This window comes from Peromyscus californicus, unplaced genomic scaffold (assembly GCF_007827085.1).
Source record: "Peromyscus californicus insignis strain IS unplaced genomic scaffold, ASM782708v3 Scaffold_11__1_contigs__length_118956290, whole genome shotgun sequence".
In the NCBI taxonomy this organism is placed as follows: Eukaryota; Metazoa; Chordata; class Mammalia; order Rodentia; family Cricetidae; genus Peromyscus; species Peromyscus californicus.
In genome coordinates this window covers 81,775,159-81,800,047 of record NW_026294402.1, presented here as the reverse complement: position 1 = coordinate 81,800,047, position 24,889 = coordinate 81,775,159, and the positions used below count along the sequence as shown (strand labels likewise).

At 41.6% G+C, this 24,889-nt stretch overlaps 1 protein-coding gene across 2 annotated transcripts in view; it reads left to right on the top strand.

The window, feature by feature from the left end:
- The window catches only part of Cep162 (centrosomal protein 162), a 70,481-nt gene that overhangs the window by 13,685 nt on the left and 31,907 nt on the right, over positions 1-24,889 (top strand). For both annotated transcript variants that reach the window (XM_052716074.1, XM_052716081.1), the window contains 8 exons: positions 2,630-2,748; positions 4,184-4,214; positions 4,637-4,753; positions 9,017-9,208; positions 9,801-9,882; positions 15,470-15,752; positions 17,420-17,681; positions 24,542-24,672. In XM_052716074.1, the coding sequence (XP_052572034.1) occupies positions 2,630-2,748; positions 4,184-4,214; positions 4,637-4,753; positions 9,017-9,208; positions 9,801-9,882; positions 15,470-15,752; positions 17,420-17,681; positions 24,542-24,672 (1,217 nt within the window). The remainder of the gene's footprint in view (positions 1-2,629; positions 2,749-4,183; positions 4,215-4,636; positions 4,754-9,016; positions 9,209-9,800; positions 9,883-15,469; positions 15,753-17,419; positions 17,682-24,541; positions 24,673-24,889) is intronic.

The window sequence follows — 24,889 nt, the reverse complement described above, 5'->3', positions numbered from 1 at the left end:
AAAAAGGAAATCACCTCACAAACACAAGTTACATATTTTCCAAAAACAAATTAAAATCTTTACATAGGAAGAAATCACATTATGATCACAAGCTACATGTTTTTCTTAGAAACCACATGTAATTAAACATTTTTCTTTGTATTAATTTTCCCACTATAACGTCTTCACCCCAAAACAATGATTCTTTTATTGTCGGTTAACAAAGTTTTAAGCAGGCTGAGTGTATTTCAGCCAGTTCCTTTGTGTTGGCAGGCAGCTGTCTGCGGTTTCGGGGTAGCAGATTTCTCTCCTATTTCTGCTCTACAAAACTTGACTCAAGTGGTCTAGCTAACCATCTTTTTTTTTTATTTTTTTCTTTATACACAATAGAGTCATTTAATTTCCCTTCACAACTTTGTTTTTTCAAGGTGTACACCGACACCTGTGATTAATTCTGTAAGCTTCATGACCAAGGAACTCAGCCCTAACCCTGGGTCCAGGGCCATAATTGCCTTCTTTGATCATCAGCCCGGTTTTCCACATGGGTCTATACGACATAAAACTTCCTTGTTTTCATTTTCATCCTCAGCAAGTCTCACATCTCTGTGCATTATTGCTCCATAAAAACCATCTCCATTATGATTTGCCCAGTGCAGAGTGGGAATTTTCCTATGAAACCGTCACACTATACTAGATACAGTAGGATTCTCTCACCCAGTAATCACACCATGCCAGATACAGTAAACACAAGACAGCAGCAAGCAGGAGAAGAAGCATTCTGGAGACACACACACACACACACACACACACACACACACACACACACAGGCCTTGCCTCCCGGGAATGTGTTCATCATAGCTGTGCTAAGCGGAATGATGTGCTAAGCTGTACTCCATAAATCCCATTGCTGACTGCAGCTTCTCTGACATGGCCACTGCCAATTTCATCTAATTGTTCACGGTGGATTTTAAATCCAGTTCCTTCTATTCTAGCAGACAGGAGGTTTTTCAGATTGCACCATACGCATAGTTTACAGGTAAATTTGCCAATAAAGGATAGAAATATCTCCAAAAAGGAGTATTTAGACTATAATTGTCTATGGTTTACTTCATCTGAATTTTAAGAACATAGTCTTGTTTTGAAAATTATAATTTTGAAGTTAAGCATAGGGAATATTTTGAATGTATAATATACTGTAGTGTATATAGCTCTCAGTATCACTGTGGTTGGTGAGGCTGGGGACTGACCCAGATGGTTCTCAGAGAATGACCACCTGTCTGGGTTGTTCCTCCAGCTTTATGTCAGTTTAATTCACTTGAATGTTTCTGAAATCTCTGACATGTTTTCCTCTCATTCCTGTGTCCCTTCTAGTGACATTTCCTTCTTATTTCACATTAACTCTGTTCTTGACAGATACCTAGGAAGGAGGCTGGTCCGTCATATGTTAGATGGTAATATTTTCCTATAATTTGTTCAGCTACTAAGTGAAGACATTAAAGTGTAGTTGGGATAATGTACATTAGCAATTTTCCCATTTAGAAGGAGGGGCTGAGTACTTGCTTGGCATGTCCAAGTTCATTTCCACACAGCAAAGAGAAAAAAGAAAAAAGTGATGTATGGCTTCATTAGCTTTAATGTAGACTAAGCAAAACTAGCTATAATACTGCCAGTCAGTACTACTGCACATCATATTTGGCCCTTAGATCGTGCATGTTATGTATGAAATACTCCTTAAATATTGCTTAGCTCTCAGATCTCAGTGTCCCTTGAGATCAGTGCTGTTGTCGTCTCTATGGATGAGAAAAGTAAGGCCAGGGGTTTTGTGATGGACCACCATTCTGAAACTGAAAGCAGTGGGATAAAGAATTGAGTCTAGGCCTTCCGGGTCCAGGTCACACTCTCAAGCACTACTTTCACATACTGTCTCTATACACCCACACTGTAACTCTTTGCATTCTGAAAAAGGATTCCTTTCCTTTAGCCTACTGATCTCAATCAGTTTCTTGATTTAAAAATAATGAAGAGCCAGGCGGTGGCAGTGCACACCTTTAATCCCAGCACTTGGAAGGCAGAGGCAGGCAGATCTCTATGAGTTCAAGGCCAGCCTGGTCTGCAGAGTGAGTTCCAGGGCAGTCTCCAAAGCTACACAGAGAAACCCTGTCTCGGAAAACCAAAATAATAATAGTAATAATAATAATAACAACAACAATAAACTTAAAAATTGATGAAAGAGATGCTGGCCATTGAACTCCTGCTCTACCTGCCCCATGAGTAGACTGATGAGATCAGTTAACTTGGAGGTGCCTTTTTCTCACACTACAAAGACTCTAAGATATAGTCAGGAGCTTTACACCAAGAATTGTCCAGGAATGAAGAAGAGAGAAGTCATACAGGGCCAGGATTTATGTAAGGGACATGTCAAAGTACAGAAAATAAATCAACCTAAGATAGCCTTCATTTTAAATTGAACTCATTCATTTAAAAAAGAAGAAGAAAGAAAGAAAAGAAAAAAAGATCCTGGGAGGTACCTTATTGCTAATACCTCAGTGGATTATATTTGGAGATACCTTCTTTATAAGCCAGTAGTCCTTCCTTGAAACTTAACTTTGACAGTATGATCCTTCTGTTTCTAACAATAATTTCCTTCAGAAACATACAGTGATGACTTTGAAGATGCCGAGGATGTTGATGCACCTTTGATTACTAAAGATGAAGAGACCCATCCCGAAGAAAACTCAGAGTCAGGAAAAGCGAATGTTCCCACACAGGTATATATCAGTTGTCCTTCAACAGTTCTGTGACTGCTTTTATCTCGCCACAGAGTTCTTCATGGCCTTGCTACATTGTTAACTTCAAGTCTTATGGTGTCAGTATAATTTAAACAATCATAATAGTTGATGCTTTTAGACAGGATGACCTTTGCTATATTAAAACCTAAGGTACGTTTTAGCAATTGAACACAGTTAAATGTTGATACTGCTTTTCAGTTGGTCTGTGAACTGGCATCGTTGTACGACTTGACCTTGTGTAAGCTGTAAATAGGCCTTCTCAGGATTGGTAAGAGTGGCAGTGTTAGTGTCTGGAACTCCTGTGCTTAAGATGAGGGGCCACACTGCTCCACTCACACCCAGTCTGCTGTTCCCTAGGTCTGTCATCCCTCAGTTCTTACCAAGGTGTGTTTAGGGCTACCATTAAATATTACCTATGTACTATAATTTATCACTTAAGCTATATTACAGTCGTTAATGGGTTCATTGTTATTTATTATTTTGGTTTGATCTGGACAGTTTTTTGGGGGACTGTTAGGATAAGATGTTTCAAGCTTATATAAAACCATAGATTCTCTAAATAGAAACACTTGGAGGTTATACATAAATGGCTTTGCTTTTTTAATTTATGTGATACATTTCCTCAATATCACTCAGTCTGCAGGAAGCAAGATGATTTTTAAATTAACAACAAAATTAATGTGACCTCATGACATCTTTAGAAATAGATGGTATTTATGTTTGAAATTTGGCAATCCCAACATTTTATGAAAAGTAATCAATAAGGGGCATGATATTACCATTTATCAAGAAGGTGTACTCTGCATAATAATGTGGAACCCCCGTAGAGAGCTGAGTAAGAATCAAAATAATAAAAAAGTAAAGTTGTTACTGTAGGAGACCCTACACTCTGCCTAGCCAAGAACGGAATCCAGGGCAATGCTACTTAAAAACCTTAGTATTGAAGAACTGCCTCTCTCCTGCCATTTGGTAGCAGCCTGTCTGAAGTGATGTTCTTCAAACTGTAGAGGAAATGGGGAACTGGATGCATGTTTGGTAATTAATTTTTGAACAGTTAATTGATTGATAATGTTATAATTGTAGGCTCCTGTGTAACATAGCCCTGTTACTTTGATATTTAAAAAAAAAAAAATAGACAGAATTTTTGAGCACAGTAGATGAGCTGGTGACCTCTAACTACTTTAGGCAAAGCTTCTTAAGGCCTAAAATATTTTTGGTAATTGCCCAGGTTTAGAAGAGACAGGTAGACGTTCCTACACAGCTGTGGCTCAGACAAGTGTTGGTGAAGGAACCTAGAAAACATGGTTCCTGATCTTCTTGTAGCTCCTGCTTCAAAGAACTGTGGGCATTTCTGTGGTCATTCATATAATTTTGTAATTTTATTACAATATGTAATTTTCTTCTTTTGACTTAGGAGGAAGAGAAAACCGGCATGCTGGCTAATGGTAAATATTAATTGGCAAGTAATTAGACTGTTTAAAAACCTCATCTAAATAATTTTGAATGAAATTCTTTATTTTGAATATCTCTCTAAGGAATTAAAATTCATAACTTTCTCGGTCATTTGTCCTTTATGCCTATCTTGACCCCATCCTGTTATGTTTGAAATATTTCCTTTTCTGTTTTTCTTGGGCCTTTTACCTTCTAAATAAATGTATAGATATATAGAATCACTTGTGTTTGTTTTGATGTTAGCCTATTATCTGGTACATACTATTAAAGTCATACATGGGGAAACACATGATTATACACTAACAACATTTATATGTAAATATTCACTTTTGAGCATTGCATGTGCCTGATTGTATTGGACCAAACGTCACACAAAGTCTCCCACATGCCCTATGCTTTGTTTATGTTCCTGCAGTTGTGCTGCTCGATTCTTTAGACTCTGTTGAGGATGTTGACCTTCCTGATCAAAAGAAAGCAAGCCCTAAAGCAAAGGCCCTCCCAGAAACGACTGGTGGGGAGCTAGTGGGAACAGGTAACGTATGTGAAAGTTTGATTCTTCTCTGACTATGGAATGCTCTGTGTTTGTCTTCATTTCTCGAAAAATTCACGAAATAACCATCTGGACATTAAAGGCATTCAATCTCATAGAGTGAATATGCTGTCAATACAAAGGGAGTGTTCTAGGTGAGGATTAACTAGTTGTTGTGCCCTTCCATGGTTTTCTGTTCAGTTCACCATGTGTAGGAGAAATGAACATATGTCTCAGCTGTGCTTTACATAGTTCCCTCCTTAGGAAAAGACTGGGTCATGCCCTTAAATTCTGAACTATTTTCCTTAAAGCTTGTAACAATTTTGTGATAATGCCCTTTCAGACTGTAAAGCACTAGAATCATTATTGCCAATTGGCTCTTCCATGAAATTAGGATTGCGCCAGACAGCATATTTTGTTTTGATGTAGACTATAATATATTCTTGATTTCTCACATGAGTAGTTGCAAATGGGAACTTTTTAACTGTCTTGCTTGGGGGTTGGTCAAGTAAACTGAGACACTTCGATAAAAACAGTAGCGATCACAAACCTACTCTAAGCATCTTGTATTTAATTATACTAATTACTTTCTTGTTGTAGAAAAGCTCATGTAATCCCAGCATTCAGTAGGCTGAGACAGGAGAATGGCAAATTAAAGGTCAACCTGGGCTATATAATGAGACCCAATCTTGGAGGTGGCAATGTAAAGGTATTGGTTGCCAAGTCTGACTACCTGACTACCTGCGTTCAACCCCCAGGACCCACATGATAGAAAGGGGGCAGGGGGAAGACCAGTAGGTTGTCCTCAGACCTTATATGCACCATGGTATGTACACGTAATACACATAAATAACGTTTTTTAATTTAAAAGAGACCAGGTCTCAAACAAATAGAGAAAAACAAAAAGTACCTAAAATGAAGAGTTAGACATTTCATCAGGACATAGTTTTGATTGATACCCAAAATCTACCACGATGACGTATTTGCAGAGCACGTCTCTTGGTCTTGCCTTATGCAACCATACCGCCTCCATGCTAGCACAGTCTGTCTGTCTTCTCACGGTTTTTGGCAAGCTGTCATGAGCTCTTTTAAAAGATGAGGGTAGAACTATAGCTGTCCTGCTCCGAGTGTACTCTAGGTTTGTGTGTGGGAAATGATCAGAGGAGTGTTAAAATGTGCAGGAAACAAGTAAAGAAGGCAAGAGTTATTACATGATTTCTGCAGAGTACTACAGAATTATGGAAGTAGCACACTTGATTGTTTAAATTGGCTTTTCTTACAATTTTAATTTTCAAAGCAGGATTTCAGCCAAACATCTGGGGATTTATGATTTTTTTTCCCTGAAACATTGATATTATAAAACAATAGGAAAACCACTGCCATGGGCTATAAAGAAAGACTCAGAAACCACAAGTGTATTACTCAAAGTAGTAATACACTTGTTGTTCCTGTTTCAATGGTTTTGAATCTGCAATGATTCTGTTAGGCAGTCACTGGGAGTGCAGTGTGACTTTGTTATACAGATTCGTGTTCATGTTCCCAGCTTTGCTGCTTATGGGCTGTGACCTTGGACAACTAATGACTTTATCCTATTTCCTCTTCTTTAAAATGAAGCCTTGTAATGGTCAGCTACTGAGGATACAGCATAGTACATTGTTAAGATCATGGCTCAGAGAGATGGCTCAGAGGTAGAAAGTCCTGCTGTGCAAGCCTGAAAACCTGAGTTCAATCCTCAGAATCCATGTAAAGGTGGAAGAAGGAGAGAACGGAGTCTACAAAGGGTGTGTTCAGTGCTGCTCTGCCACCCACTCAGCGTTCAGGTCATTCTGTAATGTATTCAGCAGCTCATTCAGTGACCTCCTATTTTTATAGAAAAAAGAAAGCACATTATACTTTTTCATTTTTCATAAAAATTATTTCCTTAATTGTCCCCCTGTGGGTGTGACTAGTGGGGGAGTAGGTTCACTTCTACATAAAAGACAGCAGAACAGACCTTTCCCTCAGATCATCTTCAAAATACCTTGCTCTTTAACTGTTGGAAACTCTGCTGTAATAGTACCCTCTAGTTTTAGACTTTTTTCTGTTTAAGATGTTTGTTATTTTGTGTATGTGTTCCAAACGGTCTTGGTGACTGTGACCTGGAGCATTGAAAGCCTCACTGTAGGGCATTACTACACATGCCTCCATGACACTCATCCCCTCCTACATTTTGAAGCCCTTATCTAATTATTCTTTTATCAATAAAAACTCGGGAGTCAGATATCAGGGTACAAACCTGATTGACCAGAGAAGCAGTGTCGAAGCAACCAGTGACCTCCTCTCTCTTTCTCCTTCCTTAATCCAATAGCCAGAGAATCTTTATGAGCCCCTCCCTACTACATCCTGTGTCTCTCTATATGTCCTGGGTCCTCCAGAACCTCTATGGCTGATTTTGGTCAGCTAGTAGCTAGCTCTGCCCTTTGATTCAAGGTAAACTCTATTGTCAGTCTTGGGGAGTGCAATGAAAATAGCCCACAACAACATTTAATGTGGAAAAATCCCTTACGAGCTGTGTTCTGTACGGTTTCTATTGTGTATAGAACATGAGGTTCTATAAACTGTATAATTTATTTTATTATTTAAGCATTAATCATAAATGTCAAAAGAGGAGACTGGTTGCTCTATTTATATTTTTTCCCATTCTATGGCTTATTCTTTAATTTTGAAAAGTCCACTGTTAAAATTGTCAAATATTAAGAAACTATTCATCAAAGTATTAGGTCATTATTCCCGTTAGTTTTTCCCAATATTTGTCAGCTATTGAGAGGAAGGGTACTAGGGCAGGAAGAGTCAGAGGTGACATCAAGGTTTCTGGCTTGGGTGACTGAGTAAATGATGTTGTCGTTAGCTAAAAATAGAAAATTCCGGGAGCAGAACAAGTTTCAGTGAGGAATATAACGAGTTTAGTTAGAAGTGCATTGTCTCTTTTAGAGAGTTTGGTGTTCAGAAGAGTGATGACAGATGTAGATTTAGGACTACTGAAGCAGGCATACAGATAAGGTGAAGGGCTAGCTAAAACTAGCTGGGGGCTACAGACACAGCTTGGTTTGTAAGAATGCTTGCTTGGTATTCACAAGGCCCTGGGTTCAGCCGCCAGTGCTTTCTAAGACAAGCGTGATGGTGCATGCCTTTAATTCCAACCCTTGATCAGAAGTTCAGAGTCATCTTCAGCTGTATAGCAAGCTTGAGGCCAGCCTGGGCTATATGAGACCCTTTCTCCAAAAAGAAAGGGAAGAGTCTAGAGAGATGGCTCAGTGGGCAAAGGTACTTGCCATGCAAGCCTGGTGAGCCAGTCTCTAGAAACAACATAGGTAGACAGAGAGAACCAACATAAGTAGACAGAGGGAACCAACATAGGTAGACAGAGGGAACCAACATAGGTAGACAGAGGGGACCAACTCCAGTGTTGTCCTTTAACCTCCACTGTGTAATTTGTATTTGTATACCATACATATACATTTGTATACCATACATATACATCCAATAATAATAATAATAATAATAAAGTTTTTAAAACAAAGGGAAGATGGAGGGGAGGAGAAAGGGAAGAATGAATTGGATTTTTTAAAATGTCTTCAGAGGGCTTTAAAAGAGGACTAGAGATAGACCACTCTTGGGCCATTGATAATAAGAATGGAGACGCACTGACTGGAGTGGTAGGAAGTACAGGGAGAAGCAAAGGTGTAAAAGAAACAACGGCCAGGTAAAGGATAATGTCAGATGCCCAGAAAGAACACCTGACCGGGCTTGACCATCAGGAAACAGCTCTGAGTCAGAGCAGCTTCGACAAGATGATGGAACACTCAGGGGTTTGCAGAGTTGGAGGAGCATGCTGGTATTAGAACCATCCCAGGCTGAGAGTACCACACAGCAGTGCGAGAATGGGAGTGGTGAGGCAAGGAGAGGACCCTCCAGAGGAACATGTCCACCTAGGAAGTGTGAGAACAGTTGTACTTAGGAAGTGTGAGAACGGTTGTACCCGGCACAGGGAGGCTGGTTAAGGACAGTAAGAAGGCCATGACAATTACATCATCAGGACCGTCTTCACTTGCTGTGACTTCATAATGATAGCCTACCCAGTTTCTGCTCGACTCTGCTTTTCTAATATTGCCATTGTCCTGCAGCCCTGTTCACCATTCCTGAGAGACTAAGGAATGACTTCGGTGCTTCATCTCTCTCCTGTGCACATCACCTTGTGATACCTAGGAATCGCATTTATCTCAACAGGCGTTTCTTATGGCCAGAGCAGTGGGGACACTGAAGCCCTGCACCAGGCTTACAGTCGTATAGCTCATTCTCTGGGGGATACAGACGAACCAAGAATTGAGGCTAGCACTATGGGAAATGTCAAGAACTCAGGAAAAGATCATCTTCAAGAAAATGAAGAGTCTTCAAAGAACATTTCTACCACAGAATCCGGTAAAGGCTGACAGCTTTAGCAGAAACATGATGGGTGGATTATGAATGGACAGAATACCTCTACTGTTTGCCCTCTTTAAACAGTGTCCATTGAAGCATATTTTACATACGGTTTGCTGTGATGATGGCTACTCAGTATTATATAAAGGGCATGATCAGATGAAACCTCACCTGGATTAACTCCAAAGTTAGAACTAAACACAGAATATAGCTCACCTTCTAATGAATGTGCCTTAACCAAATTAAGCAACAACCTTGGCATATATATATATATATATATATATATATATATATATATATATATATATATATATATGTGTGTGTATTAATGCTTTTTAATGGAAAATAGTATTTTGAGATTTTAAAAAAATTACATAGCAAGTGTGTATGTGAGGTCTGGGTATAGATAATAGAGATGTATTTTATAAGTTCAAAGAAAGGGTTCCTGGTGCAGTTTTGTGATACAAACTTCATTTATTGTGCATGCTATTTTGTTAACTAAATGAAGTAGAGAAAATTTTAATTTTTGTGGCACTCAATGTGTAATTTAGGCAATGTTTTGGTTTCTAATTTTACTTTTCTCCCCTTTTAGATCTGCCCACAGTAGAGGAGCTGATGAAACCCATCAGGATAGACTCCTATGGGGTCAGTGGCTTTGACCTGCCACCTATCAGGTATGAGGTTTGCCAATGCCCTGTGCAGGATGGTTGCTCAGCTGAGTGGTGTTCACTGTTTCCCTTCTTGTGTTGTCACGGGGACCTTCAACCATCTGTTCTGTGGAACCGTTCCTAGTGGACGGTTAATCAAAAATATGGGCTTGCACGTCTGTCTGTGAGCCACTGATTTCTTTATGTCTATCTTCCATCCATCAAAATTCTCCCAGTACTGCAAGAAAAAGAGCTGCTGAGAAAGTCGGTGCCATTAATCAGATCTAATGTTTTCACTGAAAATATGATTTCCTCATCTTTCAATGACACATGGATAATTGATTCACCATTGGGAAAATTAATTGTATTTTTATATGAATCATAGGAATCAGTTAGTTCTGACGTAGTCACCAGCTGGCTGTCATTTCACAGGGCTAGCTCTGAGGTCATGAGAGAAATTGGCTTTGTGGAAATCCTCCAGCTCCAGTGTTTAGTGGCAGCGTGCACAGGGTTCCATTGTTCATCAGCGCAGGATGACAATCAGAGTAACCTGTTGCAGACAACTTTGCATTCAGGTAGCATTTATAGTATCCTATCCTCTCCCTCACGTCCTTATAACATGTAGGACAGGCATCTTCAGACTCCTCTCTCAAAGATGACTCTGAATTAACTGGATCTAACTAGAGCCAGATGATGCTGATGCTGATGCTGGCACCTGGCGTGCTTTACATGACAATAGTGAACAAGAATTGCACATTCTTTATGTGTGTTAATTCAGCCCTCCAGCAGCTCTGAATGTAGCCCACTGTTTTCCTTAGTTCACAGACAAGAAAACTGAGGTTTAAGGTTAAAGTAATTGTCCAAGGTCAGATGTCTGTAATCAGAGAACACAGCCCATGTGCGTAGCCACTTGCACGGTTCAGTCTGTGATTCAATGAACTATTTTCATGAAATCATCCTGTCTGCATCTCATTTGCGTTTTCAGATACATTTTTGAGCCCCTACCTTTGCCGTGTTCTCATTGGGTAGATCTGCTTGTGGTTTCTTGGCCTTGTTCCACACTTACTGTAGTCGAAGGGGAGATGACACAGTGAAGCTCACACTAAAATCGCCCACTCGAATGCTAGGTCTGGCACTCACACTGCTTTCTCCAATGCTAGTCGGCATTTGTAATGGGAACCCTGCACTCTCATCGATGTTTGAGGGATTTTCTTATATGTAAAATTATTTTAGCACTATGCATTCTAAAACATACATTTTTACATTTGTTTAAAAGCTGAGAACAAACAACTCTTGAAGAGTAGACCTGTTTTCAGTTATTCAAGGTATATGCCCATAAAGGGAATTGCTGGCTCACACAGAAATCTGCTTTTACTCTTTGTGATGAACGGAAATTATTTTTAACAGCAGCCGTACTTTCTGACATTCCCACCAGTAGCGCACAAGGATTCTAGTCCCCACCCCCACCCCCCCCACCCCCACTCACCCCCACTCACCCCGCCCCTCCCCACCCCCGTCCTCACCACCACCTGGTAGCTATTGTAATGGAACTTTGAGGACCGGAACCTAGAGGCAGGAGCTAATGCAGAGACCATGGAGGGATGCTACTTACATGGCTTGCTCAGGCTGCTTTTTTATAGAACCACCAGCCTAGACATGGTCCCACCCACAGTGGACTGGGCCCTCCCCCGTGAATCATTAATTAAGAAAATGCCCTGTAGACTTACCTGCAGCCCCATCTTAGGGAGGCGTTTTCTCAGTTGAGGCTCCCTCCTCTCAGATGACATTAGCTTGTGTCAAGTTGACATAAATCTAGCCAGCAGACAGCTGTTGTGCTGAGGGAAGTAAGTCAGCCATGAAAAGACAAACACCAAATGCTCCTGCGTGTTTGAAGTACATGAAATAGAAAAATCATAGGACTAAAAGAAGAAAGGCAGGCGCTGCAGCAGGAGAATGGCAGTGGTGGGGGCGGGGTGGTCTTTGATCCTTCTAGAGTTTCAACTGCACAATTCAACAGAGTATGGGGATAGATGCGGTAAAGTTTGTTCATCATTATGAACAGATTTTACCACTGAAACGCACACTTACAGTGGCTAAAATGATAAATTTTATGTCAAATACATATAACACAAGGAAAATAAATAAACATAGCAAAAAAAACCTGAAGGGACAATAATTTCAGAAATGTCAGTAATGCACCATTAGAACATTTAAAGCCCTTAGTGAGCTGTAAGGTAAGTAAGTTAACTGCTATAGCACATAGTCCTTGGAGTCCTTGTAGTGTACCATCAGATAGTTATTTCTCACTCACTCATGAGTCAGTGAGGCTGGGTGGGCTCTGCTCTACGTAGGCATTTAGTGCCCAGTGCCTCAGTCACCAGCTGTAGCTGTGAGGCCGTCGTGTTACCCAGCCAGTAAAGACATCGCATGTTACTTTGCTTGCATTCTGTCAGTCAGCACTAACACTCTTAGGAAACCAGTTGAAGGAAGGTGAGAAATGTGATTTGCTTGTGTGCCTAGAAAGAAAAGTGTATTAGTTTGGTAGTGTCTAATTAGTACCTCCTAATGACCAGATAGCCAATAGCTGTCATTCTTCTTAACACAAAGTCCTACTCGGAGCTCTCGCCATCTGAAAGGCCATGACACCCTAGTGAAGCACAGCCCTCTCCAGTTTGGGTATGATTCTTTACCAGTCCATGAGTGAAAAGATGGGTAATGTGCTTTCTTACCCCCAGCTGGCATCTAATAATGGTACTGGCTCCATTCAGAAACGGAAAGTCTGCGGGAAACAGAGCGTCAGTGTAACCACTTAGGAAAGACCAAAAGGACCTTCTAAAAATCATAAATAATGGGATTGCCAGATCGGGTCATTGCACTTTTCCAGAACTACTTATGAATATATTGCTCTGGATAGCCGCTGCTCCTGTTCCTTGGAGGATTTATCTCAGGTTATCAACAAATGCCAAAGTGGGTTTGTGAGGAGGACATGCCCTGTTGGGTGACATGCTTTTTCTCAGTCTCCTTCCTGCCTCAGGTAGTTTTGGGACTCCCATTTTCTGGCTCTGGGGAGTTGTTCTGCTCTGCTTTGCTCTTGACCATGATTGGTGGCCTTCAGTGGCTTCTTGTCTGTCTTGCTCCAGTCAGCTCCATGTGCCAGTAACCAGATTCAAAGTTCTTTGCTAGATGAAATTTTAAATCTACTTGAGGTGCTTGGTTCTTGACCCTCTGGGAACAGTAACCCCATGTGAAGAACACACAGGAGCTATGGCCCTGTGAGAAACATTCAGCACTCTTTCAATTGAAAAATCTGATGAAATTCTATTTCTCATACCATCTTTCCGGAGTGAGTCCTTTGCTGATATGTATACATGACAAGTAAAACCAATAGATCTTAAATTTCTAAGTATTCCTTGTCAGTTCTGTCAGTTCTTTGGAAGAGCCCATCTGTCCTCAGGTCATCCGGTTTCTCATAAGCTCTTACTGAAAACAGCCAGTAATAGCCAGCACATAGTATCATTATTCCTCTCCAGCCATTTATTCCTCTTACTGCTCCAGGTGTGGCATGTGGGCCCCTCATAGGAAGTTAGAAGTGGTAGATGAGCAAGTGTCTTGCATTAAAATGCCTCTCTCTAGCCTCTGCCATCAGTTTCCTGGCACCTAAAGCCCCTCCATGCTAGTGCCCACATCCTAATGGCAAGAATTAATAAATGTCCGAGAAATGCTGCTGAGTTGGTACCCAGCAAGAACAGGAAACAGTTTGGATTGGCATCTAGACAAGGAAGGAGCTGATGTATTTCCCTCTGACTCCAAGTACTTTAGAAGTTTCCAGCATTTACTGAGTAGCTTGTCTACATAGTATAAAAATGGTAGCCTCTTAAAATGTTCTTCAATCACAAATCATAATATATTCACATTTTTAAAGCCCTGTGGCTTACTGGTGGTTAACTAAATATAAGATATTCTCTGGAAATATAGTTCCCAAATTAAAAAAAAAAAAAGATATAGCCAGATGTGATGGCACACACCTTTAATCCCAGCACTAGGAGGCAGAGGCAGGCAGATCTCTGAGTTTGAGGCCAGCCTGGTCTACAGAGCAAGTTCCAGGAGGACTGTACATAGAGAAATTCTGTCTTGAAAAAAAAAAAAAAATATCTATATCAGTGTTGGAGTGCATTATTTCAGGGCACCATGTGCATCCCTGATACCCATAAAATGCCAGAAGAGGGCACTGAATCCTCTGGAACTGGAGCTACAGGCAGTTATGAGTCACTCTGAGTGCTGGGAACTGAACCCAGGACCTCTACAAGAGCAGCAGTGCTCTTAACCACTGAGCTACCTCTCCAGCCCCTGTTTCTGACATTTTTAATACTTGTCTAATTTGTTTCAGTTCATTAAATGGTAAATGCTCTAATTTTAAAATCCTGGTGATTTTTATGTTTTTATTTTGAAATTTTCCTACGCTGTGGTTATTTCTATGCTTTTTGGTACACTCTGTGATTCCTTGTCATAAATTATAGTATATATATAGAGTCTTACAGAGATATATAAAAAATTCCCCTACTTCAGATCCATGTTGATATAAGCCAGGCAGTGGGGGCACAGCACTCTGGAGGCAGAGGCAAGTGTTATCTCTCTGAGTTCAGGGCCAGCCTAGTCTAGAGAGGGAGTTCCAGGACAGCCAGAGCTGTTGTATGGTATTCTGTTTGTGTTCTGACAAATAAAGCTTACCTAGAGATTAGAGGGCAGAGCTAGCCACTAGTTAACCATAGAGGCCAGCAGTGGTGGCACACACCTTTAATCCCAGCACTTGGAAGGAGGAAGCAAGGAAGATCAGGAGTACAAGGCCACCCTGGGCTACAGGAGATTGAGCCAGTATAAAACAAAAACAGAGCCAGGTGGTGGTGGTGGTGGTGGTGGTGGTGGTGGTGGTGGTGGTGGTGGTGGTGGTGCATATCTTTAATCCCAGCACTAGGGAGGGTAGAAACAGGAATATAAGGCAGATGGAGACGGGATCTCAGGCCCTTTTGGTCTGAGGATTCAGAGAGGTATGAAGTGATTGTGTTCCTTTGCTTCTCTGATCTTTCAGCTTTATCCCAATATCTGACTCCTGGTTTTTATTGATAAGACTAATTAGGATCATGCTTCACAGGGCTGTTACACAGAGAAACCCTGTCTTAAAAAACAAAACAAACAAACAAACAAAAAACCAAATACATGTTGATTTAATAAGAAGTTGTGGTAAAAGTTATTGTGCTGCATTAAAATTATCTGAAATGAGTCGGGCATAATGGCACATGCTTATAATCTCAGCACTCAGAGGTGGAGGCAGGAGGATCAGGAGTTACGCATCCCCTTCTAAAACGTGAGTTAGAAGCCAGCCTGGGCTTCATGAGACCCTGACTCAAAAGAACAGAAAAAAGTATAAACAGTTACAGGATAACCTGTGAGCGTCCCAGACTAACTGGTATTGCGTTGTATTGTATGACGTGTTTAACACTGTAACTTTATTTGAAGAGTTACAGCTCCTATGTCTGTACAAATGTGGGTGGATAGCCATGGAACTTGAGGAATTATGCTGCGTGCAGTTTATACTGTGCCCTCCCTTCGTCTGTAGCCTTAAGAAAGCAGCTGAGAGTAAAGAAGGGGACTCTGTGAGCTCTGTACCCCTTAAGAGGAACGCGAACACTGTGACTGAAGACCTCACTCACATGAGCCCATTTCCCCACGAACCCGGCGAGAGTGCGGCTTTACGCAGGACAGTGCGTACCAGCGTGGGCGGCGGCTGTCCGGCAGCAACTGGTATGGAAGAGCATTTGGACAAAATGTACCTTGAGATTTTGAGGAAAAAAACAACTGTTAACCCTTCACTATTACCTCAGGATGACAAAAAGAACCAGGTAAGAAGTATATGCTTGAGTTCGTGGGGCTGATGACACCATCTGTGGATGGCACTTATTACCAGAACAGCCAGTCTCCAAGTTCAAAGTGCCACCATAACATTCACTTGCTTCTTCTCTTTTATTCTTCTCTCATACATTAAATCCCAACCACAGGTTTCCCTCCCTCCATTCTTCCAACACTCCCTCTACATTCTCTCTCTCCCCCAGATTCACTTTTCTTTCATTACTCTTCAAAAAAAGAGCAGGCCTCCCAGGGATATAACAGACACAGCATAACAAGTTACAGTAAAACTAGGCACAAACCCGCATGTCAAGGCTGGACAAGGTAACCCAGTAGGAGGAAAAGGGTCCCATAAGCAGACAAATGAGTCAGAGACACCCCCAAATCTCACTGTTAGGAGTCCTACAAAAACACCCAGCTACACAACTCTACCTATATGCAGAGGACCTAGCTCAGACCCATACAGGGTCCATGATTGTCTCTTCAGTCTCTGAGCCCCTATGAGCCCTGCTTAGTTGATTCTGTGGGCCGTGTCCTTGTGGTGTCCTTGACCCCTCTGGCCTCTGCACCCTCCCCTCCCTCTGCCCTCCGCAGGGTTCCCCTGGCTCAGTCTAGTGTTCGGCTGTGGGTCTCTATCTGCTCCGTAGGTTGCTGGATGGCCCCCTGTGATAACAGTTGGACTAGGCACTGATCTCTGAGTATAGCAATATCCGTTTCCTCTTGCCTTTCGTTTCTCTCTCTTTCCTTTGAGTAACTAGTTTAAGACTTGGATAGTTTCAGAAACTAGTCTCTGCGTGAGTGCGTTGCTCATGGCTCGTCTTCCTCATAGTCTGCACCAGAGAAGAGTTGGCATTTTATAGGATTGTGATTAGCAACTGTAACGAAAGGCACAATTCAGTGTTCTTCTTTCTCTGTTTTTATCTTTCTGCTTTATAGTTCCCATGGTTCCAGTGTTCTATTTTTACCTTCTAACTTTATATTTGCTTTAAAGCATCTAGACAATGTGCTGTATTTCTTTTTCGTTACTGTGATGAAATACTCTAGAAAAAAAGTGACTTGGGGAAGAAAGGGTTTGTTGCCTCACAGTTCACAGTGCAGCCTGTCGTGATAGGAAGGTCAAGGCAGCACACATGGGAGAAGATGAGAGCAATGAATCCCAGATGTAGCACAGTTCCTTTCCCCTTTGGTATAGTCCAGGGTCCCAGTCGGGGAAAGGAGAGCCTTCTCACCAGTCAGGAGAACCTCTCACCACAGGCTCCCAGGCCATTTCCCAACCAGACTCTGTCAGGCTGACGGTTCACTAGCCATCAGAGTATTGATATTTTCAATGTCCCTTAAATCCAAACAAAATTGAAATGATAATTTTGGTTGTCATTTCAAAATCGCTTCCTCCTTGATGTATTCATTATTCTAGTAACTACACACACCTTACTTTCCAGCAAGCTTATTTTGCTTTGAAGTACTTTGTCCTAATGCTAACTTTGAAGCTGGGCTTCAACCCACCGAAATTCTAATAAATTAGAGAACCTTGCTGTAGTAGTTTGCCCTTCACAATCCTCAATTATTTGCCAATCACAGTCTTGCCATGTGTTAAATTCTCATTAACAACAACAGTCATTGAAGTTCATTCCCATACTAAAGAGTTTTTTCTTGTTTTATACAGACTTCCAGGACTCGGCTCAGCGCTGGGAAAGAGGGACCTGTACCTGGCAAACAGGTTCTGTACAAGAAGGTCAGAAGTGCACCTCCTCTGCTTAAGAGAAAGCCACAGAGTGGACTGTATGTTTCCACTCGGAGCTCAGGCTACGGCAGACCCAGTTCACCACTCCAGTTACTTTCTGCTCTTGAAAAGAAAACTTCGAAGGATAATACAAAAAGTAAAAACGTGAGGTCCATTCCCACCTCAAATCAGTTTAGGAGAAAAGGTGAGAATGCATTCTTTTCAAGATAAGAGTTTGATGCATATAGCATATTATTTCATTTTCTTTGTTTTGATGGAGGAGAATATTAAAGAACTGGGTATTCCTTTTAGGGTAAGTGTGGTTTAGAGCTTTTGACCTAGGATGGTGGCAATGTAGACAGTGAAAAGTGGTTGATGAAAAGATGTGTAAAGGTAGAACTGATAATATAAAAATCTGGTTGGGCCGCCGCAGTTTTGGGTCCAAGCAGCTGAAGGAATGGAGCTGCCCCTCCCTGGGGTGAGGAAAATTGAGGTAAATTTTTGGGCTGAAAGGAAGGAGAGATTCTGACTTGAAGATGACTGTTTTGATTTACAAGTAGTGATGAGGAGAAGGCAGTTAGATTGAAAGTCTGGCATTCAAGAGGAAGTATAGACTCAGGATACCATTTGAGAACTTACTGAGACCAGAAGAGGCATTTTTTTTGTTTTAAGCAGTGACACTTTCTGAGGATGTTCTTGTGAGCTCTTTCTGTTGCTATGACACAAAACCATGACCGAAAGCAACCTGGGGAGGGAGGGAGGAAGTTGTTCTAATTTACAGGCTACAGTCCCTCATGGTGGAAAGCCAAGGCAGAGGCTTGAAGCAAACACCACCGAGGAACACACTGACTTGGTTGCCCTGGATTTCTCAGCTACCTTTCTTATACATCCCAGGTCTCCCGGCCTAGGGGTTGCACCACCCACAGTGGACCAACCCTTCTACTTCAATTAGCAGTCAAGAAAATGCCCCACAGACATGCTATCCACAGACCAGTCTGCTAGAGGCAATTCCTTAATTGAGGTTCCTTCTTTCCATATGACCCTTAAGTCTGTGTTTTTCGACACCTGAAGCTATGACAGGGTAACTGGAGGGTAAACACAAACAGCTTACCAACTAGCAGATCCAACAGGACAAAGGGGATCTGCAAAGCTGGCAGAGTGGGGCAGGGAACCCTGACAGAACCTTCCGTCTAGGGACATTATATCCCCAGTGGGGTCTCTTCTGCCGCTTGCTGCCCACAGGGGAAGAAACTGGACTCTTGAGAACTGCTCTTCAGTTATAGCCAGCTGGTGGTCCTCAGCAGTGTAGGTCAGTTCCCTTGCAGCACTGACTGACTGAAAGGCAGATTGAATGGGAGTGTAGGGGAGGATGTGGATGGAATTAGTGCTTCAAGTAATAGAATGTTCTGGAGGAAAGTTCCTGTGAAAGATGGAAGATGGTGTAGCTGACTTGGGAAGAGGAGTTAAGAGATGCCTTGGGGGCCACCACAATAGCACTGTGGGTAAAGATGTTTGCCTAGCAACCTGAATTAATCCTAGAACCCACATGAAAGTGAAAGATAGAACCAACTCCTAAGGGTTGTCCTCTGGCCTCTATACCTCCACACACTTATACACATATTATACACACAATAACAATATTTTTAAATTAAAAAAAAAAAAGAAGAGGCTGGAGAGATGGTTCAGTCGTTAAGAGCACTGGCTGCTCTTCCAGAGGTCCTGAGTTCAATTCTCATCACTCACATGGTAGCTCACAGCTTCTATAATGGAATCCGATGCTCCCTTCTAGTGTGCAGATATACATGTAGACAAAACACATACATAAGTACATAAATGAATAAGTCTTTTTTTAAAAATTTAAAAAAGAAAATTGTGGCTTTACTCTTAGTAACTATAGTGACTATATGTGTGCCATTAAGAAAGATTGAATGGAAAGAAAAAGAACGGATGGTGTAGTAGATAGAAGGAAGCCAGGGCAGTGCCCTTGGCTTAGAAGACCTATAATGGTACACAATAGGACTGCATTATCTAGGAACATGGACAGTTCTGAGTTCTAGGAAAAGTGGGGGCACAGGAAGAGAGCACAGGCTGGCAGTTGGCTAGATGTGGAAGGGAGAAAATCTGGATGTTCCTTCTGTTGCTTCAGTCTTCTCAGAAATCAAACACTATGGCATTAGATAGCAGTGAAGAGGAAAGAAGGGAGGATGGGAAGTAGGCGTCCAAGAGATTACTAAGTTGGAGGTTAGAAGGTCATTGCATGATTGGTGATGAGAACCGAGATCATGCCAGTGTGAGTGAGCAGCTAAGAGGGGAGGAACATTAAGGAACCAATATGGTGATATTTTATTTGTATTAAAATGTTATTTTTATGTTAATAAATAAAGTTGCCTGGGGATCAGAGCTATTAGCAAGCCATAGGAAAGCAGGGCAGTGGTGGCGTACGCTTGTAATTCTAGCACTTGGTAGGCAGAGCTGGGTAAGTCTCTGTGTGTTCAGGGATACAGCCATTATTGGATACACATGCCTTTAATCTTAATACCAATCATGGAAAACCTGGAGGCCTATACAGACAGGCTGTGAGGAGGCGGTCATGTGGTTGGGTTTACAACCAATGAGAAGGCAGGACAGGAACTCTATATAAAGACTTTAACACAGGGGTAGCTCTGGTTCGGAGAGGTAGGACCACCGCAGGAGGAAGGGTAAGGTTTTAGCTCTTAGCTCTGACCTCTTGGCTTTCTTCTTTGCATTGGTTCTGTGTTTCTTATTTAATAAGAAGGTTGGATACATCTACAAACCAAAGCCAAGGGGTTGCCAGGACCTGAGTATGTTGAAATCATTGCAAATGAAGACAGATCAATGTAAATGTTAAAAAATATATATTTTTTATGAGTAAAGTTAACTAATATTCTAAACTTGTTTTTCCATATTTCAAAATCTTGCAGTATTTGTGACTCTCAGAATCTAAACACATTATTCATTTTTATAATAAAACATGCAGTGATAGACTGTACCAGGCTTTTTCTTTTGAACCACCAACCAGTTCCCAAATCATGGCACAGAGACTTCTTATGCTTATGAATGTTCGGCCCTAGCTTAGGCTCATTTCATGGTAGCTCTTAAAACTTAACTTTTTCTCTTCATCTACATTTTGCCTCGGGGCTTTTTACCTTTCTTTCTGTATGTCCTACTCTGTGTCTCCTGGCTGGCGGCTGACTGTCTGGCCCCGGGCATCTCCCTCTCTTTCTTTCTTGTTCTCTTCTCCTGCTTCGCCCCCAAGCCTAGATTTCTCCTTCTATTTATTCTCTCTGCCTGCCAGCCCCACCTATCCCTCTCCTGCCTAGCTATTGGCCATTCATCTTTTTTTTTTTTTTTGGATCAATCACATCTTTACATAATTAAATAAATGCAGCAGAAACAAATATAACACACCTTCACATAGTTAAAGTAATATTCCACAGTATAAACAAATGTAACACATCTTTGCCTAGTTAAATTACTATTCCACAACAATGGACCTTGTCTAGCTGTTCTTTCACTGAACTACTTTAATCTCTCTTTAGACTGTTAAGTGTGGTTTTTGTATCTGTCTCTTTATTGATGCTCTGCCCAGAGTGGCTTTGGTTTTACTCAGAGCTGTAATTCTTTTGGAGTGATTGTTACGGGTTGGGTTCCTTGGGAAGCAAACTAGTGTAGAGAATGCAATTCAGATCAACATTGATTAGAATTAAAAAAAAATAAGCCCAGTTGCTTAACCAAATGAAAGTCTTTTCTCTTTGATGTAACGGTGAGTTCAGAGATAGGGAGTTGAGAGATAACAGCTGGAAAGGAACCAGATCCCTTCTTCCTTATTGCAAAATCCGTACAGTGTGACTACTGTCTTTTTTGTAAGATTTATTTTTGAGAGAGAGTGTGTCTGTGTGGGGTTATGTGCATGTGAGTACAGGTACCCATCGAAGTCAGAGGTGTCAGATGCCCTGGAGTTGGAGTTACAGGTGATTGTGAGCCCCCTGGTGTGGGTTTAGGGAAGCAAACTTAGGTTCTCTGCAGGAAAAATGCATGCTCTTAATCACTGAAGCATTTCTGCAGTTCCCTCTGTCTCCATTCTTACAAAATGATGTCTGTCTCCATGTTCATGTCCGTGAACAACAGTAGAGCAGCCAAATCCTTAGCGTTTTCTTAGAATCTCTTCCCTGAAACACTTACTGAGGAGACTTTTGCTTCCAGCGTTTGACTCAAACGTGTAGCCGCCCCAGTTTGCATACAGTTTGGCGGGGGACAGTTATGTTGAGCTAAGCACATTGCTGATTGTGACGGAATTAGGTGTCTGTTAGTGGGAAGTGGGGGTTAGTGGCTGGCAGACTGGCTATGTGGGGCAGCCTTTTTATTCCAGTTACCTTTTATGTAGCATTTCATGTTTATATTTTCATTTGTAAAGTAATACTGTTATGAAAAGAAAACTTGCTGATGAGTTAAAATTCAAAAGTAGGGGAAAATAAGAAAAAGGAAAGGTAACAAGGAATACTGTGCAGTGCTGAGTGCTTAAATGAGGGGAGAAAATGAGTGGGTGGGTGGGTGGGTGGATGGGTGGATGGGCGGGTAGGCGAGTTGAAGGATGGATGGATGGATGATGGATGGGTGGGTAGAGAGTAGAAGTAGATAAATAGACTAAATGTTTTCTAAGAGTAATACCTGAAAATGCCAGATGCATGCCTGGCACATGAGAGGCCCAGAAGAGGGCGTTGGACCTCCCAGAACGGGAATTATAGACGTCTGTGTGCCACCAGATGGGCACTAAGTATCAAACCTGGGTCTTCTGGAAGAACCTTCTCCCCAGCCCCTAGAAGTTCTTTTTAAATATATTAGATGTAGGTTACTTAAATCTCCAAGGAGATACACTTCATCCTTAAAAAATTACATGTTCTAAGAGATCCCCTTAAGAAAATAGATTTTGATAACCTCTGAGAGATTGCTAAAGCTATATTGTTGTTTCCTGGCTTTATTTTCAATTTTATGTATTGCCAAACACTTCCTTCCCTTCTAGGAAATATGAAGTAATATATTGTCCTTCCCCATGCCAGTCAACCAGTGGTTTTACTTTTTCAAGGTATATTTTCTCTCACAACCATATCTCTCTCAGTTTGGAGATTTAGTTCTTGCTTCTGGTTATTAAGGGATCTTTGAACATCTGTTACTGATTGTGGCTCCACTGTGGAATTATTTTGGTTCATTTCTTTTTGATTGAATGTTATTAATGCATTGTTTCTTCAAAGAGGGCTTCAGGGTTATAACTCTGCAGTGTTTTTCTGTTTGAATTTCATATTAAGAATTTTTCTTTCTTAGGTAAGGGATGGGGGGAAATACCGGGTAGATGTCTTACAGAGGACCTGGTTCTGTTGCCAGCACCCCACATGGTGGCTCCCAACTGTCTGGACCTCCTGTACCAGAGGATTCAGTGCCCCCTTCTGGCCTCTGTGGGCACCAGACACAAACATGGTGCAAAACAATGTACATTGCATACTCAGATATATGGAAAAAAGATTCAGGAATGGAAATTCTGTTGTAAAAGGACTGGTAGGCTACACTTATACACACAAAACCACCTGTTTTGGGCTGTCTGGTCCTAACAGTCATGTGCTGGCAGGACACACCTAGCCCTTGGTCATGGTATAACCTGCCAATGATTGGAAGGGATCATATGTTTATCTGCAATGATTAGATCTTTTTATGAATGCTTTAAGAAACTTCTTTAGAAAATACATGAAACACACTAAGTATGATGATGACTATAAGGAAAACCTTTATATGCCTACAAAAAAGATAGAAATGAATCTTTCTATGAGGAACTCTTGAATTACTTCTTCTTTTAGCTTATCTGTGTTTTCCAAATATATGATGATATTTTTAATTTAAAAAATACATTTAAACCAATAATCAGGAAATCATTATTAAAAATAAAATAAAATTTGAAGTTACTTATTTACCTTTAAAGCATCTGGGTAATGTTTATGGAATGTATAGAGCCTGTCACATTTGAACGTGGGCTTTAAGATTTTACAGAAGCATCTCCCCTACAATGCTTATTGCTAACTGAATAGCATACTGGCCTCAGAATTTCTTCTCTCTTTAGAGAGTTTAGAAGTTACTGTAAAAGCAGAAAATTAGACCAAATATATATTAGTCACACTCTTTTCTAATTCTAGATGATGCTATTGCATTATAACAGTACTATTACCCTTTGAAGTCAGACTTAAGCTAACTGCTGTGGTGTCCCCCACGATGTACATTGCTCCGTTGATGCTGTGATACCCTGTCCCACACTGAGTATCAAAAGAGTGCTCAAGACACACTGACTCAGAACTAACAGTCTTCATACTACCAGCTGCTCTTTCTGACTCATCATGTGGACATCCTTACTGTGACCCTCTTAAAGAAGAATTTGTTTAAAAGTGGGAAAGTCTTGAAGTTACCCTGCTCCACAGTCCCCTCACATTTATTTATCCCCATCTGTAGATGTTGATTATGGTGGCTGCTGGGGTGCAGTGGGGGGCTGCTGGGGTGCAGTGGGGGCTGCTGGGGTGCAGTGGGCGGCTGCTGGGGTGCAGTGGGGGCTGCTGGGGTGCAGTGGGGGGCTGCTGGGGTGCAGTGGGCGGCTGCTGGGGTGCAGTGGGGGGCTGCTGGGGTGCAGTGGGCGGCTGCTGGGGTGCAGTGGGGGGCTGCTGGGGTGCAGTGGGGGGCTGCTGGGGTGCAGTGGGGGGCTGCTGGGGTGCAGTGGGGGGCTGCTGGGGTGCAGTGGGCGGCTGCTGGGGTGCAGTGGGCGGCTGCTGGGGTGCAGTGGGGGCTGCTGGGGTGCAGTGGGGGGCTGCTGGGGTACAGTGGGGGGCTGCTGGGGTACAGTGGGGGGCTGCTGGGGTGCAGTGTTGTGGTGTGGTGTCTCAGCCCATGTAATGATCTACATTTTACCTCCACATTGCCACTGTCCTCATATTGCCACATGTCCATCATTGCTGAATGCACATTCAACCCTCCTTTTATGATGCTTTCTTCTGTTATCTATATAATATTTAGAAATATTATCTGGAACAAAACTCATCAAGCCTGCAGCTTTGAATAAATCATCCCCCCAAAGTGAAGGTAGCCTAGCTACTCCTAAGAGGCCTGAAGATGCCACAGCTGACTCCTCTGTCCAGTTTCAGACTGTAGGTATTGAAGTTCATATTAATAATTTTCATATCTTAAAATCATTTTAAAACTCGTTTATAAATAAAGAATATACTCATTGCACACTGTAAGAAAATATGACAATTGAAGTTGATTAATGTGTACAAATAAAATAGGAGATTTCTTTCCCTTATTCACATTGCTCTTATTGGTTTCTTTGTAATAGAGCATTATTAACCATGTTGTTCCCAGTCT